The 20,273-nt window shown below is 33.8% G+C and overlaps 1 protein-coding gene across 4 annotated transcripts; it reads left to right on the forward strand.

Annotated features, from left to right (window-relative positions):
- The first annotated feature begins 1,997 nt into the window (after positions 1 to 1,997).
- On the forward strand, positions 1,998 to 14,403 carry LOC108338063 (sucrose transport protein SUC4). 4 transcript variants are annotated; one of them, XR_001832996.2, is made up of 6 exons: positions 1,998 to 2,698; positions 5,644 to 6,383; positions 6,620 to 6,683; positions 6,783 to 6,826; positions 13,367 to 13,585; positions 13,823 to 14,403. XR_001832996.2 is itself a non-coding variant. In XM_052880004.1 (5 exons), exons 1-5 carry the CDS (start codon positions 2,182 to 2,184, stop codon positions 12,283 to 12,285), a joined length of 1,422 nt encoding a protein of 473 aa, XP_052735964.1. In that variant the 5' UTR covers positions 1,998 to 2,181; the 3' UTR covers positions 12,286 to 13,338. The 4 variants fall into 4 exon arrangements, 3 of the variants coding, with proteins under 3 accessions (XP_052735964.1, XP_052735965.1, XP_017430224.1); XM_052880004.1 differs by lacking the exons at positions 13,367 to 13,585; positions 13,823 to 14,403 and adding an exon at positions 12,229 to 13,338; XM_017574735.2 differs by lacking the exon at positions 13,823 to 14,403 and having other exon boundaries at positions 1,999 to 2,698; positions 13,367 to 13,726.
- The last annotated feature ends 5,870 nt before the right edge of the window (positions 14,404 to 20,273 follow it).

The raw sequence follows: 20,273 nt of genomic DNA on the forward strand, positions 1-20,273 counted from the left end.
CAAATGAGTTATTAGACCAAATCCAAACATATATAAGTAAGAGTCAACAACCGTATCAAAATATATTATAAATAGCATAATTTTTTTTATATTCTCGTTAATTACACTTAATACCATGTTTGAGACTAACTTTAATATTGAAATTCTGCAAACATAACTTCTACTCACTTTACAAAGGACTAATACTAAGGACACTTTGAAGAGTAAAAATCGAAAAAATTCATAGAATTAAAATTTTGAAATCTTTATACAGTATCTCTTTGACTTTGTAAGAGGAGTACTTATTATTTTATTTGGATTAAACATTAAATAGAATATGAAGTCCGTTGCATGTCGCAACCACTTTCACCCATGGGTCATGTGTCATTGGATAAAAAAACTCTTCCTCTCATTAAACATAAACAAATCCATTTTTTTTATCTTAGTTAAATTTTTGTTAAAAAATGCATCATTTTGTCAACGTTTTGTTGGTACATTTGTTTGTAGATCAAAATAAATTTCCCCCCCTTAAATGCAAACTGTAGAATTACTTTTCAATGTGCAACAGGTCGAAATTAAATTAGTTTCGAGGTCGAATGAACATGATGTTGACGTCACCCCCACAAAAATATCTGGCACGTGACTTTACTTAAGTACGAATCAAATAGATGAACGAATCTTTCATCTTTCACGACCACGACAATTTTCTTAAATTTTTTTTAGAAGAAAATGGTTTTATTATTTTGTTCCTAAGTCGAACCGAAACCTAGGAATAACGAAATTCCAGAGTAAACCATCTCACAAATACGATGTGTTGTAATTGCCTCAAGTTCTTCTTCTGTCATTTAATTAACCAAAATGATTGAAGTGCATGCTCTGTGGCCCCTACCTTAACACTCCATCACTGTTTTCCATATTAATTTAATACATCATCTTTTTCTACTATTATTTTTTAATATTTTCTATTTTTTATCATATCATTTGTCTTTTCCTGATGAGATTTTGAGAAAAATATTTTCACAAATCGTTTTTCTTTACTGTATACAACATATTTTTTTCTTCAATTCTAAACGTGAATCGCAGGTAATGATATTTTAAAAACATTACTATAGCAGACATTTGTATACGAATACGAATACAAATACAAATCGTTTATACACCCTTTTTGTTTGAATCGTATTTGTTCAGAAAAACAGAAAGTATGTTGTAAGTTTTTTTTGGCCTTAATGGAAATAAGACAAGTACTAAGAACAGAATGAGTAATTACAAATAATGGGGAATGAGGGTCAGTTTAGGATATTCTACCCCACAAAAAACAAAGAGTTGGGCCATACGATACGTACGTCTAAACATACTATACCTACTGTTATGATGCATTTTAAGTTCTTCTCCCGAAAGCCAAAAGCCAAAAGCCAAAGCCAAAATATCTTCTAATCAGTGAACCATTTTTCTAACCAATAATTATTATTACTTAATTAGCCTTGCCAACCCATTCCCACCACCTTTTCTTTATCCCTAATCTTGTGTCACACCCTACCTATTAACCTAACACTATTATTAATTAATAATATTATAACACATTTAAAACGAATCCGTTCCTATCCAAATCCTTTGTCGTTTCATTCACCACTTGAACTTCTCTTCATAATTACAAGACAAATGTTATTCTCATTATATTTTAGGTGACTAAAATATCCCTAAATATATCTTCTCTCAAATAAAAGGATTTCTAAATTAAACTTCTAATAATACAGTTAAGAATTTTACTACTATCATCACTTCATTTCATATTGTATTGACCAATTTAACCATTTATTTGTTTGATGTTTCTTAATTGTTTTAATTTTTAATGTATTTTTTCTTTTCAGTTGAATTGGATTTAAGTTAATTTAATAACTAAAATCTAATCACTTATTATCAACTAAATTTGAGTGTAGAATTAGGAATGATAAACGGGGAGGGCAGTTTCGTAAATAATTGTGGCTAAGAGGTCGAATATGGTGATAACTAGTCCCACCTCGCAAGTTACAACGGAATCGCACTGAACTGCACCATACCGCACCACCTTTGCTTCTGCTTCACACCACAGACGAACCGCCACAGAAACAGACCACACAACACACTCTCTCTGTTTTGTGTCATACCTGACGAAACGGTTTTCGTTAGAGAGAGGGGGCACCGGGAAAAGTGCCGCCACCTGCGATGCCGAATCCCGAGGCTAACCGCAGCCAACACTCCCGCTCCCGGGCCCGTGCCTCTACGTCAGCAGCGCCGCGGCAGCCGGTCAGGGCCCGAGCCTCTCTGCGCCAGCTGCTGCGCGTGGCGTCAGTGGCGAGCGGTATTCAGTTCGGTTGGGCCTTGCAGCTCTCCCTCCTCACTCCCTACGTCCAGCAGCTTGGCATCCCTCACCAATGGGCCAGCATCATCTGGCTCTGCGGCCCGGTCTCCGGCCTCTTCGTCCAGCCTCTCGTCGGTCACATGAGCGACCGCTGCACCAGCCGCTTCGGCCGCCGCCGCCCCTTCATCTTCGTCGGCGCTGTCTCCATCGTGATCGCCGTCGTCATCATCGCCTACGCCGCCGACATCGGTTGGATCCTTGGCGACACCGCCACCTACCGACCGGCTGCCATAACTGTCTTCATAATCGGCTTTTGGATCCTCGACGTCGCCAACAACGTCACGCAAGGTCCCTGTCGAGCCTTGCTCAGTGATCTCACCAGTATGCTTTGATTCCTCTCCTCCTATCTCAGATATTGAATTCACAATTTACAATTCTAATTCCAGTTATCACTGTTCTCGGCTAATTGATTTTTTGTGAGTTGATTGTGCGAATGCAACTGAGGTGTTCAATTCAACGAAGATCGAGCTACCTAGTTGACTTCCTTGTCTCTTCTTGGATCTTACTCTGTTTCGTAGATTGCTCGATTTCGCTTATGTTTATTGCATTTGACTTGGTTCATTTACTGAACTTTGACCGTTATGATCTGCATGCGTTGTTACCGTTGACCATGTTTGACCAAATCTTCTACCGTGAAATTTGTACTTAATGTTAAATTTGGCGTTTGGTTTGGAAAGTTGTTTAGATTGAGCTATTGTATGGATTGCCAACTTGTTTCTTTTTTTGTTACGGAGAAAGCAGAACGTAAAAATGTAAAGTGAAAAACGCGAAGATTCAATTATGTCTTTTGTTAAGGGTTATTTTGTTGGGATAAGGCTGGTAGTGGCACTTAATTAGTTTGCGGCAAAATGGCGACTAGGAAGCTCGGGGGAAACAAAATTTAAGTCTTCACGGTCATTGTACACTTTCTCTGCATTCTAGTTGTGTTGTTGGAGTCGGGGGGTGTTATCTTTTTCATTACATGCTTCTTCTGTTGCTAGATTTGTTTAGTGCTTCTTGTCTTGCTTTAAACTCATGGGTTTGCTAGATTTTTACTTTACTTTAGTTACATCCTTGCCTGTTGAACTGTAAATGTTTTTCTTTGATTGATGAAGAAACTAATATCTAATGAAAACGAAAAGCAGTCTCTAAATAATCTTACGTTTACAAATCAAAAAATGGAAAAACAACATGTATACATAGAAGAAAAAAAGGGTACACATATGATTATATAGAAATTAGTGCTTACTGCCAAATATTTGATAATTGAAACCATTGTTTTGTTTATTAATGTGGCTACAACTAGTATCTGTCCCTGATATTCATTTATTTTATTCAATGTTGATTAACACTTGAACTTGATATATTTTTAAGGATGTGATTTATGGTTTATGTTTGGATTGAGCCTTTTGTTATGTAGTTAAGGTCATCTGTTTGTCAGAATTTATTTTCTTAGGTCATGATCTTTCGTCTGAGTTAATATTTCTATAACTTTTGAATTAGCAATCATATTCACAGCAGTGACAAATTTGAAACTACTACCTAAGGGAAGAACCAACTTTTGATGGTTTTTGCTGGCTGAATGTCAGGTTCTCTCCGGTGACTGTTGGCTGGTTTAGTGGGCATCCCCTTGGATCACAATCCTTGTGTTACTTCGTTTGGACGATCTTGTGTTTAGAAAAACTAGATAACCTGTGATTTAGATTTTTCATGAAAGAAAGGTTTTGATTCTATGGGGAGGTGTAGCGTAGAAGTTAACGTAAGTAATATTTTGGCTTGTTTTCTCTTCACCCCTCATGACTAGTTACCCTTGGTTTGTCTAGAATTTGGGGTGAGCCTAACTCAATAATCCCAAAGATGAGCTCATGAAGTGAGGACCCTCCAAACCTTTATAAGCTTTAGTCTGTCCTTCTCTGTTGTCTTTGAGGGATCCTCATGCATAGGATTGTGACATCTGGAGATTGGACCAACCAGGTAGAGTTAGATAGTTGAGGGTAACATAAATTTTAGATTCACATAGGCTTTTTATAGCCTCTAGAACTTGATTTGCGGTGATCTAGCATTAGATTTAAAATAGGCTCTAATACAACATTGAATATTTGAGTTGTGCCCGAGTGAACCCGAAAAGTGAGTTTGTAAGGTGGGATTGTCTAAGTTTTATAAGCTTAATTTGCATTGAACTGGAACGTAGACTTTGTAAGAGTATTTTTTTTTTTTTTGCATTGGGAAAGCTGCAGACCTAGATAAATTTTGGAATAGTTAAGAGTGACTAATACTTGAATTACGATGGGCTCTGTTATCATTTTGAATTTGGTATGAGCCTGACTCAACTCAAAATGCTTGCTCATGAGATAACGATAGCTCAAGCCTTTATATGTTCTACTTGGCCATATCTATAATTGATGTGGGATCTCTACCTTCTCATTAATGCCCAGGATTCCACATCTGGACTGTGGACATTGTGGGACTATTTTTCCTTTTAATATTGCATGGGAAAACTGCAGGGTTAGGTAGATTTTTGGACAATTGAGGGTTGTCTAAGATTAGATTTATGATAAGTTTCGATACCATATTAAATTATGGGATATCTGCTGGATGTTATAATGGCATAAGAGCCTGAAATAATGAAACTTCTATTTCCAAAAGCTGAATAAATGTCATCACATTTAGAGGTGTCTAAGAAATTTGAATGAGAAGAAAAATGTTTTTCACACCTGTTAACAAGTACATGTTATATAGAATGTAAACTGTTGTGACAGAAAAGAGTAAGCTGCTACCAACTAATCCAACTAGCAGAATCTATACTCTAACTAATCATAACTGCTAATGTACTAACTGAAAAGTAGTTTCACTCTCATGTGTCTAATCACATGTGGTAACTGATAAGGTGGGGTATAGCAACCTTATTTGAAAATAAGTTTCCTCTATTGACTGAAATTGTAGGTCCACTTCCTATACAATCTTCTGCCATATTATTGAATTCAGTTCTCAATTAAATTAAATGGATATAGTAATTATCTTTTGATTTTACAACATATGACCTAAATTGTCTGAATAAATTTCACGAGAAATCATGCATCTTTCTATGCTTCAGTAACTATCTCTGATACTTGGACGTATAAATGCTCATTTCAGAGAGAGGTAGAGTCTTGTGTGTTTTGTGGGAATTACCTCCCTCCCCTCATGAACAAAAAAAATTACGTTTTCATTGTCTGTCATCATTTATACGAAAATGATCAATTTGGAAAACAGCAAGACATTAATGTTCATCTTCTTTGGAATGTTAGGCAAGGATCCTAGAAGGACACGTGTTGCAAATGCTTACTACTCACTGTTTATGGCCATTGGTAATATTCTTGGCTATGCAACTGGATCATACAGTGGTTGGTACAAGGTTTTCCCTTTTACACTTTCCCCTGCTTGCACAATTAGTTGTGCAAATCTCAAGTCTGCTTTCTTTCTTGACATTGCTTTTATTGCGGTCACAACATATATCAGCATCATGGCAGCTCATGAAGTGCCTCTAAATTCTAATGTGGTGGCCCATGCTGAAGCAGTGGCCGAGGAGTCAGGTAGTGCCGAAGAAGCTTTCATGTGGGAATTATTTGGGACAGTCAAATATTTTTCAACCCCTGTATGGATAATTCTGTCTGTTACTGCTCTCACATGGATTGGATGGTTTCCATTTACTCTATTTGATACTGATTGGATGGGTCGAGAGATTTATGGTGGTGATCCAAATCAAGGCCTTATATATGATACTGGAGTTAGAATGGGAGCACTTGGTTTGTTGCTTAATTCAGTTGTTCTTGCATTGACATCATTGCTCATGGAAAGGTTATGCAGGAAGAGGGGGGCTGGTTTTGTGTGGGGAATCTCAAATATCGTGATGACATTTTGCTTTCTTGCAATGCTTGTATTAACCTATGTGGCCAGTAGCATAGGCTATGCAGGCAAAGATCTACCTCCACCTGGCATTGTGATAGCCGCATTGATTATCTTTACCATTCTTGGGTTTCCCCTGGCAGTAAGTTGCCCTATTCTACTGCACAAAGCATTTTGTTCCTTTCCTATCAACATTGAATATGTGACTAATACATATGAATTATAGTATTTGACTTGCTTTTGTCCTATGTTGTACAATCTCTTAATTTTTTTTGGGGGAACCCTTGTCATACATTTTATTTTAGTATAACTTGTTCTTAGAAATTGAAGTTTGTAAACGGTACTAAATATTGTTTGATTAATATTTATTTATTGCAGATCACTTATAGTGTTCCATATGCCTTAATTTCCACACATATCGAGTCTTTAGGACTTGGCCAAGGTTGACTTCTATTCATTACAGTGTTTATGATTTCTTGAGTACGTGTGTTTAACTATTTATATGTGTAGAACTATTTATATGCATTGCTGGTATTTGCAGGGTTATCAATGGGTGTCCTAAATCTGGCAATAGTGGTCCCACAGGTATTTCTTCTATGAATAGATATATGATTGAAGTCAAACTGCCTTTATTTTGAAGTATGTATTGTTTGAGATATCACATTGTCTAGAGGTAAGATAAAAATATAATATATAAATGGAGAATAATATCAACATATAAGTCACTCTTGCTAGTATAAAATATATTCTTAGTAGATTTTCATTTGAACTAGGTCTACTTCTTTAATTCAATATGTAATCTTGAATCCTGAATTGAATGTAAATAGGGGTCCTGATTCACACGAGCTTCTCAAGTTCTGTACAAAAACACATTTGCCTACCACTTTTGTGGGAGAGAATATCCTAAAATCAGGAATTTGATTTTGAATATAATTGCAGTAATTTTCGTTGTCAGCCAGCACATGGAATCTCTTGGAATGTACTTAGTATTGTTGTGACAGCTATACAGCTTCCAATAAGAGTTTCTTTGGAAACTCCCGTTAGTAAAAGGAAATTAAGGAGTCAAATTGTTATTTCCTGTGTTGGAGGAGAAAGCTCCATGTTAGGGGGATATTTTTTCTTTGTGCTTAAACCTTGCTCAAAAACTAGATTTTTATCCTTCTTTAGAATGTAGTTGATAGGGCTTTAAAAGTATATGAAAGGAGGAAAAGAAATTAATTAGGAGGTTGTATGCTGTTTGGCGGTTAGGAGGCTTAGGAGGTCTGTTGGGTGGTTAGTGGTTGGTTAGCAGGAAGGGGTAGCTTTATAAGGGGAGAGGGGTGTCTGGTGACAAACATGTTTTTGCTTTGTTGTATAAACAGGACAATTGCATCCTGTGTGAAGGGAGGGTGTTCCCTTGATAGTGTTTGGACAGTGTACTCTGTATTCTTTGTTCTCAAGAATAATAAACAAATTCTTTTCAGTATTATGGGTGCGAGATGTAAACAAATTCTTTTCAGTATTCTGGGTGCGAGATGTAACATTCCATTTTAATAGTATAAAATTACCGAAAATGTAACGTTACATAGCTGATAACTTACAAGAAACTTTCCAAAACTACTAAGAAAGGAAATCCTACACTTGAAGAATAAATTCTATCTATGTTGCTGCTTCACCCTCCTCTTCATATTGTCCCTCCCTAAGCTCACACCATTTAAGGTGGTTATTGCAAAAGAGAAACATACACCAACAAACAAAGACAAAAGCAAGAGTAAACTAGTATGAAAATAAGTATCACATAATATTTAAATTTTCATATATATATATATATATATATATATATATATATATATATATATATATATATATCACAACTCAACCCAAGAAATTTACACTAAGTAGGATCACTCATCCGGATATACTATGAATGTCGAGCTATAACATGTCCTGCCCTTTGCGAGATGGAGAAAGGCCCCCAGGCTAGGACTATGGTGGGTTCTACACTTGTGTGGTGGAACAACTGACCCATTCTAAGCTGTCACACAAGATTAGTCATTTAACTTGCCCTTTGCCAACTGAAGAAAGGCCTCCAGGCTAGGACCTCCTACAACATGACTCATCCCTCTCTACTTGAGCATGGATAATCATTAGAGTATCAGGATAACTCATCATAACTGAGCTTCTTACATTCATACTTACAATACTTGAAAACCACCACTCATAAGTTTCTCCTTGGAACTCTCTTCCATACCTTTGAAACCCTTTGTTAGGAACCTTGGTAAGAATCCTAACTATCTCCCTTACTCTCACACCTCAGTACTCTAACAGAAAGCAATTGTAAAAGAAATGACTTGTATTCACATCAAAGAATTAAGAATACAATTTGGAAACCAAGAGCTTAACCTCCCTCACCCAGTCTAAACGGGTTTGCAATTCAAGAGTAAAATTTGTCTAACTGAAAACAATAACAGAGGTCCTTTTATAGAGACCTTTTTCCCGCCCCACTTAACTGTTTACAGTTAAGTACTCTGCCTCACCTTTCGCCTCTCATAAACCCTCCAAGTCCTAACACCCTTGAGATCACTTCACATTCACATAGTACACCCCAATACATGAGACTACTGATCATACATTAAAGAAATAGAAACACCCATACAAGTCATCAAAAATCACACGATAACACAATTTCTTCATGGCACCTTGATACTCACATTTAGTAAGGAAACCAACTTTGCAACCCTCCCAAAACGACCTAAAGAACGTCCAAAACTGATATCCAGAACCCTGTAAAGCCCCCCTGAAACTGGTGTAATGGTGCCTAGTAGTGCTCAAACTAGTGTAATGGTGCAGTAGTGCTCAAAGCCCAGGGGCTGGCGCTCAGAGCTGGCGCCTCTGGAAACGGGCGCTCAGCGCCCTTTTTGGGTACTATCAGAAAAACTCTACACTTTTTGGATCCCTTCACACCCTTACCCCACAACTTTGAATGATTCCTAGGACCTTCTAAACATTGAAAAACCTCTCGAAACACCACCCTATCTCAAACTGACACTTTAAAACCCAAATTCACTTCTACAAGCTACCCAATTTCAATTCTACCCTTTCTAACCCCTACATCAATTTACAATAATAAAACTCATTTATAACAAAACTATTTATAAATAAACTATTTAATATTAAAATAACCGAGTCTCACTATTTTTAAACTATTGTCACTTCTAAAATATCATTTTCTGGGATTTTACACGAGTGAGTGTGTTCTACGTGTGTGATTGATTTCTTGCTTAAAGAAATCTATCAGTAGTGTGTTCATTTTCTGAACCCAACAATTAGTTTTTATCCAGTTTCAAGGTATTAGACAGTCACGAGTCACATTATCTACAGTTTCTTTCACTCTATAAAACAACGGGTCTTAAGTCCCTAGAACAGTTATTGTTGGATAAGAGTAAATTTAACCAGCATGACATGTTTTTGTTCTACTACATTGTTATAATGAACATAAAGTGCATTTCTGTTTCCTCCTGAATATAATATTTCAAGAAATTGGCAGATCTCAACATGGTATACATAAATTGTGAAGTCAGTTGCGTATCATAAGACATTTCCTGCTGCCTCTTTTTCCACAAACATAAGTGGTTTAGGTAGGCAAGGATAGTAGGTATGGGAGGTCGTTGGGAAATAGAAAATGAATCCCATTGAACTTGCACTAAGCTATTGGTCTCGCATTTCTTACTTACCGTTAGTGGAATGAACCATATGATCCATGAAGAAACTGTATGATATTTTAACAAACGTGTTTGAATTTGAAAGAAACCACTTGCATTAAGAGTGCGCATATTAACTGTTGTCTTTGAAATCATAGAAATAAGAAATTGATTTGATAGGATTACACTGAAGGTAACTAGATTTGGCTGCCAATTCCCTCATTTGGAACTTGAACAAAACATAAAAAAATAGTGGCTATTTCAGCCCCTAAAATTGTAGAAGAATGTTAACCTAGTCTAAAAATTATTAAAATTCTAAAATAGTTCAGGCATTTGAAGACTATTCAAATTAGTTCAATCAGCCCCCTCAGTTAACAAACAATGTCAGAGATGCTGATATGGCTCCCCTATGTCCATCCATATGTGGCTAACCAGTCGCAAGGCCTATTTTCTGTAACATTCACCTTTGGCCTCCTATTAAAAAAAATCATTTCAACCCAAGAATATGAAGATTCAGAACTTTAAGAGAGAGTGCATCATTTACCCTAACACTGATTTCTTTTTTGTGTCACCGTGCATTTTGACACTGAAGCAAAGCTTTTGTTCACATGGGCAACTACTGAAAATACTTGTTATAGCAGGTTACTATCTACTTTTGGCGTTTTGTTCCTGTAAATAGGCAAATTGTTGATTAGCACATGCTATTACCTTAACTTGTTTCTTAACTGCACTAATTTTAAACTGAACAACACTATTTTTTAACAGAATTGCACTAGTTTTGAACCGAATTATAATATTTTTGAATTAAAAAACTAAAAAAGGTAGTATTTATCCACTTCATTCATAATATAGGTTCCTTATAACCAAAAAAAGACATAAAACTAAGTAGATAGAAAAGATTTGTCTCTACTCAAGAACATAGGTTCCCCCATAAACAAATCTCTTAATAATTATATCTTCCTGGAAATCTTTGTTAATAAAAACTAAGAAAATGACTTTTTCTTTTTTTACATTAAAGTTTAGAACTCCTCTTTAGTACTAGTTGTAAATATCAGAATTCTATTAGAAATGCATTGATTAAAAAATGTACTAGGATGAGTTCACATTATTCGATCTCATTGAATCTTTATTCTAATCAAGTTATACAATTTAAAGTTTAGTTATTTCAAATGTTTTTATAATTGCTTTACCGACTAATTCTAATTATGTCTAATAAAAAATTAAGAAACAATTATAAATAATTAAACACACACAACTAAACTAGCACTAAACCAAAAAATAGTTTGTTTGAACTGAACTAAACTATTTTTTTTTTCTAACAAACTTAACTGAACTATTATTTAAAATTTTTGAAAAGAAAAGATAAATTAACTAATAAGTAGATTGGAAAGATTTGTCTTTACTTAAGAACATAAGTTTTCCCATAAATAAAAAAATTAAAAGGTTAAGATGTGTTGGGTTAAACCAAAAGTTGAGACGACCCAAGTTAGGCAAATTGTCAAAACAAGTTAGGGCCGAAATTCAGTCGGGACAGGCACATTCGAAACTTAGTTAAGTTGATCTCGACCAAAATTCGAATGAGTCGGCCTCGGTTGAAAATTTGACAAATTTGGTTGGAACGACCACGGTCGAAACTTGCTCAATTCAGTCTTGACCAAAAATCGGCCGAATTTGACTGAATTGGCCTTGACGAAAATCTTCCGAATTTGGATGGGACGACCATGATCGAAACTTAGTCGAGTTGGTCCCGATCGAAATTGGCCAAATTTGATTTAGTTGGCACTGGTTGAAAATTAGCAGAATTCAGTTGGGAAGGCCATGAATGGTCGACACGGTCCCCATCAAAAATGAATTCGGCCGAGTCAACCTCAGCCAAAAATGGGCTGAATTCAGCTGAGTCGGGCACGGTTGAAACTCGGTCGAGTCAATTCCGATTGAAAATAGATCAAATTTGGCCAAGTCAGCCCAATCAAAGTTTGGTCTAATTAGCATTAGTCAAACTAAACTGCAACTTTAGAAACTTTCAAACAAGTAAAAAGTATAAAAAAAATTAGTTTTAAGTTAATGAATAGTTAATTGAACTATAACTTTAGAGATTCAGTTTTCTAAAACTGAACTATAAAATAGTGCAGTTTAGTTTTTATTGTAACACAGTTCAATGTTTTGATTTAAGTGCAGTTAAGTTAATTTTGTCCACCCCTATTGTAAACCATAGCAAAAAATAAAAATTGTTGTTTTTCCAACCATTGATCCATGAGATTGCAAACGCACTCCAACTTCCACTCATGCCTTTCTTTTGTTGTCTAGGCTGTACAAATGGTCCTATATTGGGAAATATCATCTCCAATGTGTTGTTCCTTTTGAAGCTTTATTTCTATAGTTCTTGGGACGGTTCTGAACTGTTGAAGAAGTGGAAAGAAGGTGAAAGTTGCCAAAATTGTTAGAATGGTCCCAGTGAATGGGCTGCCACATGGGAGCTGGCATGGCAATTAGAGTCCGTTTACTTTGTGCTTTTATTTCCGATTTTGATTTCTGTTTTCAATTTTTAGATGGTTGTTGGGGAAACATACACAACAAAGAAAAAATGTTTTCAATGTTTTCTACACGAGTCTTTGATAAGATGAAACAAATTGAAATCAAGGTGTTACTTTTGTAATTAAAAAATATAAAAAAATGAGAATAAGAAATAAAAACAGTAAAACTGATCCTTAATGTGCCGCATTAGCATGTCTGACATTTAGTTTACTAAGGAAACAATTGTATTAACTTGAGTGATGATATTCAATTTTAGATACTGTGTGAACCATGTTCATAGTAAAAAAAAAGGAAAATCCATTTTGGAACTATCATGAGATCTTAATCATTTCTGGGACTAAGTTGGCAGCAGCCTACAGTTTTAGGGACTGAACTGTTGATGTCTTATGACTAGGCTTCTACTTGTGGGTCAATGTTGGCATAGGTAGGGCACTTAACACGCTACATTAGCACGCTTGTTGCCATTTTTGAGTGGGGGTAACGGATGGAATAAGTTGAGAATCTTCTATTTTAGAGTATTTAGACATTTTAATAATTTCGAAGACTAAATTGACACACTTCTACAGGACTAAAGTTATGATTCCCTCAAGAAATAGAATTTGAATTGATTTGCAAATCATTCTCTTGTTTGTAGGAGCACCTCTAAGATAAATTGAATTTATTTTGTTTCATCAAATTTGTTTACCACCCTTATTTAGAATTTAGGTAAAATAAAATCACTAATGTAATGTGGGCAAAGATTTCATTTCTAATAAATTAAAGCTAAAGTCAAATTTAATCCAACCAAGCATACTAGTATGTAGTTTTTAGCAAATAATGTTGTGCTCTCTAAGTGGAAACTTTATAAAAGAGCAATACTTATGAAGTGTTTTCGGTCCCAGATTACATAATAATCCTTTGTTTTTAATAGATAGTAGTGTCCCTGGGAAGTGGACCATGGGATCAGCTATTTGGTGGAGGAAACTCCCCAGCCTTTGCAGTAGGAGCTGTTTCAACCATTATCAGTGGACTCATAGCTATCTTGGCTATTCCTCGATCTGGTGCTCAAAAGGCTCGAAGTCATGCGTGAGGTATCATGTTCATGTTAAAGCATTTATTCCTTTCGAAGGAGGAGGGTGAAAATGAACAGGTAGCAAGAATTTGTATATAGTTATTTTTTATTGTATCCTTTTTCCCGAGCAAAGATTTCACTCCCAATTGTCCTCTAATAAAATAAATGTATGTTTGTTGTATTGTACTTTAATATTATTGGTCATTATTTGAAGCAAAATGACCTGTTTTCTGAGTGTTATTTTCTGAAGCAAAGAAAGCTCTGGGAACAATTTTTGTGTGTGATCCTGATGAGCCAGTTGTCTGTTTAAAACAGTGAGGTTGGTTGGCTATGTAAATCATGAGACATGACAAGCTGTAGAAAAGGGTGAATGAATACTCTTGATGTCAAAGGAACGATCTAAAACAGAAAATTTATATATCATTACCTTTCCCATCATCTTGGAATCTCATGTAAATATGATATCATAAAAGCTGTCACCAAATTCTGGTTGAAATATTGTGCAATCAGTGGAGACCTTCCTCATTGTAAATTAGTTCTTCCCGTGCAAGATGTTCCTTTCGTGGCTAATTGCAAAGTAGTTATGGCATCTTCCATGGGTTCTAAAGTTCATCTCAGGCAACATTCTTTCCCACCAACACGAGTTGCTGCTGATTTGGAATTATTCGAGATGAAATATTGTTTTTTTTTTAGGCAATTCTGGTTGTGTATTAGTGCTTTCTATATTGAAGTGTTGGAATCTTCTACATTTGTGTGACTTGTTTGTATTAGTGGGATGAACGTGTTTAGTGGCCAACACTGAGTATGTGAATTTTTCTGATGGAAAACCTTGATGGAGACATGCCTATAATGCTCCTTATTTTGGTATAAGTATTTTTCTTTCAAAAAGAACAAAATTCTTCAAGAACTGGTCTCATTTATCGTGTTCGTTTAATGCTTTCTAGCTCTTGCCTTAAAGACATGCTTTAAGGACTACGTGTCCTTCTCTTAATTTATCATAATCACTAAAAGAATAAACTACTTATTTTAATCATATTTAATGTTCTTACTTTTCATTCACGATTTTTCTATCAATTTGAGTAATGGTGAATGAATTAAATTGAAATTTTTTAATTAAATATTGAACGGAACGTTTAATGTTATTATTAGATTTTTTTTTATGAAAAACAACTATATTTGTTGATTTTCTTACTCTCTCCTTGAAAGCTGCAAATTTTTTTTCTAGATATTTTCTTTTCAATTCATAATGAATGCTTAGGGACAAATTCCTCCAATCGTTTTGCTGCTTTTGTATGATGGAATAAATTCGTGTTTGATATACTTCACCCTGATTTGCTTTCAATCATCTTTCGCATAATATCTTTTTTTCACACACACCACATATTTTGATTGGCTATAAAATCTCTTCGACGGATTGATGAACCATGAGCAAATAACTGTATAAATTGGTTTTGATAAGATTTGATAATTGTGAAAAGGGAGATTTTCACCTTTTCACAGTTTGGCTCATCAAAACTTAATGTTCATTCATCCTGATATTTGATTTGCAAGACAAAAAGATGCTTATGCTTATTACTTCTGGTCAAGAAAATGGAGAAAGTATGTCTCAGTAGTAAATGATTACTGAAGATAAACCAAAAGAAAAGGATGTAATTTGATTTGTGGGGAGAGAATTGAGGATGAATTTGGTGGTTGTATGGTAGAATATTTGACCCCATGATAATACATTCATGGGAAAAAGCTTTGGTTAGATGGATACAATACAAGTTTGGAATCTGTTCCATCTTCTAGAGAAGCATAACATTGTCAAAATTAATATTTCATTTGTCTTGTCACTCTTTTTGCCCCAGCTAGCGTTGTAGTTTTCACTGTCATATCCCTAAAATTTGAGCCATATTCCTCAACTCATCTACTTTTCTAATCAGCTTGAGTTATATTATTCTCATGTGCTTTACTTTTTATAAGCCATTTTTTTATGTCTGTCTATTATATTACTAAAATTTATTTTGTATCTCTCTCTCTCTCTCATCTATTTTAATTATGCAGATAACTGTAAGAGAATTTCCCAAAGGAAAAAGAAAAAAAAACTGTCTAATCTATCTACCGAACTTGTCCTAAGATGTGTTTTAAATTGATGAGAGCACAATCACGTGATCCTAGTATTGGGTATCTATGAAATAAACCCCTCTCAGGTGGGAAGGAGAATTAGTTGCCCAATTAAAATGCCAAATTCGAATTTGGATTCCAAATTTCTAACTCATGTTCACTCTTTGGATGACACCGTTTTTCTATCTTCCCATCCTCAGTACTGATTCTTTTGATGCTATGCCCGTGACTCCAACTAAAAACCAGTTAAAATAACATATCACTTTATTTAATACTTCAATTTTCTTACCAAAATATTCCCTCAAAAGAATATTTATGGAAACGTTTACTTTACTTCAAATACATGAATCATGATTTCAACCTATGCCATTTTACATACAAAATGCTTATCAATTTCAAAGCATATATAAAGGGAAGTTTAGCAAAGAAAAAAACAGTTTTTCCAACTATTACCTACTATTATATGTTATTTCCAAGATCCTCCTGCTAAAGATTTTGCAACTAACAATAGGTTGTTAGAGTGTACAACTAGAGGGTCTTTAATGGGATTTATATTGTCTAAAGCTGTCACACTCTTTTTGTTAACATATTTTATATACTTTGGCATAAAAAAAGGATTTTGCAAAGGAGAGAAAGGGAATGCAGTTTGGGAGAATCCCTAATAGTTGTTCATCTAACTCATATTTAAGTAACGGTAGAAGCATGTGAAACTAACAGCAACTTGGTGCATGTGCATAGTACTAGACCTGTGAGAGATGAAGCATTAATTATGGTGAGGTTGTGCCTAAGGAAAAGCACCTAATTAGGCTACATAACAGAAGCAGAAATATTAAGAATGTGCATGTTGGAGATAATTGGTTTTAGTTTTTCAACTGAAGTGGAATTTTGGATTGGTTGTGCTTGGTCCCTTACCATCAATGGCAAACCCTTTTAATATATGTATTGTGTTGCTTAGAATCTAAATGGGGACACTGCTATCTGTTGTGAAAAACAGGTCCACACTATTTCCAAAATAGGGGCTAGCATGTGCTAATCAGCAATGTTACCATTTTGTCAGAAACTAAGCACCAAATATAGAGTAACCTACACTATCACTAGCTACTACTACTTCAGTACTTTCTCTTCATGACACCCTACAAAGAAGAAGTTGAACATCTTTCTGTTCTTTCTAGCCTAATCATTCACTTTTGTTCTCTTATAAGTTTACCAAGCAACAACCAATACTTTTAACAATACATTCTATTAATTACCCACTTTCTCCACTCTTTAAACATCATATCAGAAGCTTTGTAATGGAAAAAACATATCTTCAAAGAGATTAATTCATTCAATGGATTCAAATTCTTGACTTCTAACTTTAAGACAGCTTGGTCAAACTCAGACTATGCAGATATTACCTCCTTAGAAAGATTTTCTTTTTCATACTCAAATATATACCACAAAAACTAATTATTTGTTGTGATATTTCTCTGTCAACCTAAGTCATCATTCTAAAAAAAATTATTCAATCATGTACGTTTTGATGTATCGTGTTTACCAACCAGGTTTAAACCTCTTTATTTTCTCTCAATAGAAATTAACTATAATTTTTTATATTGGAATAGACTAGCGAAATTGACCAGTATGAGTTGTCCCTCAACATAAAACATTAAGACTTAATGGATCTTTTGAGGGAGGATCTCTTGTGTAACCTAACAATAATAAGACATGAGTCTAACTCAACATAAAGAATTGAAACCACCTCCAACCTAAAACTAATGAATTTATAAGTTTTGTTCTTTGTATGGTGTTCAACTTTCTTATTTTTACTCAATGTGAAATTCAAACTCACTTTGTATTTGAGTTTTGTTTTTCTTATATACAAACTTTTTCATTTCTACTACTCAATGCGGCACTTCAAACTCAATCTTGGATTTCTAAGAACTTAAACTGAAAGAGATAATACTCTGTTGAACTATATCCAATTGGGTTGATCACTGAGGAAAATTGTAATGGTATCCTATACACATGACTTGTGACCTTTGTGATACAGATTAAATGGATGTTGTGATTGGAGCACTCATATTCTCTCTCTAATGTTTCCAATTTCCCATCTGTCTCTCCTCCGTATGGCCACTAGTGGCCCAATCCATTCCATATTTTCACTTACTGATATAAACATATAAACATATAAACATATATATATTATATATAATGATACAGATGAAGAAAACCTTTACAAATGGAAACTAAGAAGAAGGGTGCACTATAAATAAAACCCTCTAAGGCACAAAACCAATTAGCAACTTGTCATTGGTACTACTGTCTTCTAAAAGACCATCTGTTGCTAACAATCTTAATTCAGACATTTCATTTCCCCTCTATTGGTTAACACACATAAACCAGTCCCATTACAGATGTTACATCTGCATATGTAACAACAGTGCAGTCATTCAAAGAGCAATAATATGAAGGGAAATAGAGGAAGAGGAGTAGAAAGTGTGGGGCCAAAACTTAGATATGTAGTGAAAAGTTGCCATCTTTAGAATTTGGGAAAGTAGTGATGAATGGAATGGAATGTTTTGGGGTTTTGGGGTTTGAGATATGGTTCTATTTCTATCAACACTAGACAGCAGGAGTTGTGTTAGGAATGGGGTTTTATGACATTGGTTGGGTAAGAATGGAACATGCAACACTTGGATGCCTCAAAGAACATGCAAAAGCAAAACATTTTGCCTTCCAAATCAGAACCTATTGTTCAAAACAAAACAAACCATGTTGCATTTGCAGTATACATATGAGAAATTTTAATATAGGACAAGAACAATGCTAATTATATGATTGCTCTTTGACACATTATTTTTAAACCACTTTTTTCTTTTTTTCTCTTATAAATTTCATGTGGGTCCCTATCTTAGAGTCATTTTCATGCATGTACGTGTCAGTGATAATCAATTTGTTTTAATAGCAATATTAAACCAGGGAAATACATTCATTAGTTGTGAATGGAATATAACCCAGTTTAAGGCTTATTTTATCCATTCACTAATTTATTGAAGCAAGCAAGCATGATAAGTAATTAAATGAGTATACAGGTTTTAATCAATTTTTTTTAATTGAAAGGGTTGAAGAATGTTAATAAAAAAAATCAACGTTTTGTATAAAGATATTAAGTTAAATCAAATTGATTTTTGCATTGTTGAATGAAACTTTCCAAAATTAAAATTGTTTATATTTTATCTTAATTTAATGATGTTACAACATAGATTAAGTAGGTTAGCACTATGTTTTTGCTAAATATGAAATCTTAAAATTGCTTGATAATAAACTTTACTAAATGATTTCACAACTTAAAAACGACAAAAAAAATATAATATTAAGATGACCCATATATATATATATATATATATATATATATATATGTATATATATATATATATATATTTCTAATTAAGATCTTATCTAAGGCTATAAAGGCATATAAAAAAATTGGTTACATATATATGATTGAAAAAGGAATACAAAAGACCCTATATTTTATAAAAAAAGAAGAGCCTTTTGCTTTCATTCATAATTGAGCAATGATATGTGTGAGAAGTTGACAACAATAAGTCTAGGCCTCAGCTTTTCTTATAACTATAAATCTACACTAGTATGTTTTCGAGGAAATTAAAGGGAAAAAAAGGTAAGTTTCCTTTTTAATAAATATTTTTTCAAAGTGTTATTTTTACCTCAATTAGTAGTAAGGTTTAATACTTTTTTATTTATAGCTTTTGTAGTAATTGTTCAATTCTATGAATATTTTTTTCTTTTAGAAACACAAATGCATCATTTTATCAACTTATCATTTTCCAACAATATTAATACTAATATAACATATTGAACCACGTTGATTCTTTTTAATAAATTGTAGAATTACATTAAATAAAAAATTTAAGAAAAAACATTAAATAATTACTATAACTATTAGGTATTAAGCTTTAATATTAGTTGAATGTGTTTATAACACATTCAATATATTTATAACGCATCCAATACCATGTATGCTTTTTATGAATAACATAGTTTTAGTTGAAGTTCAGAGGAAGTTAATGACAAATTTGAAGACAAACATTAGAAACTTTTATTTAAGTAGAAATGATAGAATTTATAAAATGTAAGTTTAGTTCACATTCAATGCTTAGAGAAGAAAAAATTGAAGACCGTAGCTTATCACATGCTAAGCATGGTTTAGATATCTTGATAGTATACTATTATAAAAAGAAAAACAAGGAAGAAAAAGGAGAATGATATTAACCACAAGATTGGATGTGCATTGAATCTTATATGTGACAAAATAGTACTAAAATTATTTAAAAAATATTTTACAACGAAATCATATTGAGATGTTGTATAAAAGTATGCATAATTTGGACGGTAAAAAGGCAACGACAAATAACCTCAATTTAAAAATTATGAGTGTTGTGTTATTTTAAGCAAGAGATGATTAAAACAATGCATAAAAATGTTGGAAACCTATTGTGAAAAAAAAAACATAGTGGAAGAATCTTATTTTAATTGGTTTAGATGTGTAGGAAAACTAAAACGTAAGACGAAATAAACAATTTCAATTCCTCAAAAAAAGAAAAAAGTTAGAAGCCAATAACACAATAATTATAATATAGATATTGAAATAATTTTT

This window comes from Vigna angularis, chromosome 7 (assembly GCF_016808095.1).
Source record: "Vigna angularis cultivar LongXiaoDou No.4 chromosome 7, ASM1680809v1, whole genome shotgun sequence".
Taxonomy (NCBI): domain Eukaryota; kingdom Viridiplantae; phylum Streptophyta; class Magnoliopsida; order Fabales; family Fabaceae; genus Vigna; species Vigna angularis.

Excerpts from the sequence above, each read along its gene's own strand:
- LOC108338063 (XM_017574735.2), top strand. The coding sequence starts at position 2,182 with ATGCCGAATCCCGAGGCTAACCGCAGCCAACACTCCCGCTCCCGGGCC. Across the intron at positions 6,384-6,619 it reads TTCTTGGGTTTCCCCTGGCA|ATCACTTATAGTGTTCCATA; the intron begins GTAAGTTGCCCT and ends TATTTATTGCAG. Across the intron at positions 6,827-13,366 it reads TGGCAATAGTGGTCCCACAG|ATAGTAGTGTCCCTGGGAAG; the intron begins GTATTTCTTCTA and ends TGTTTTTAATAG.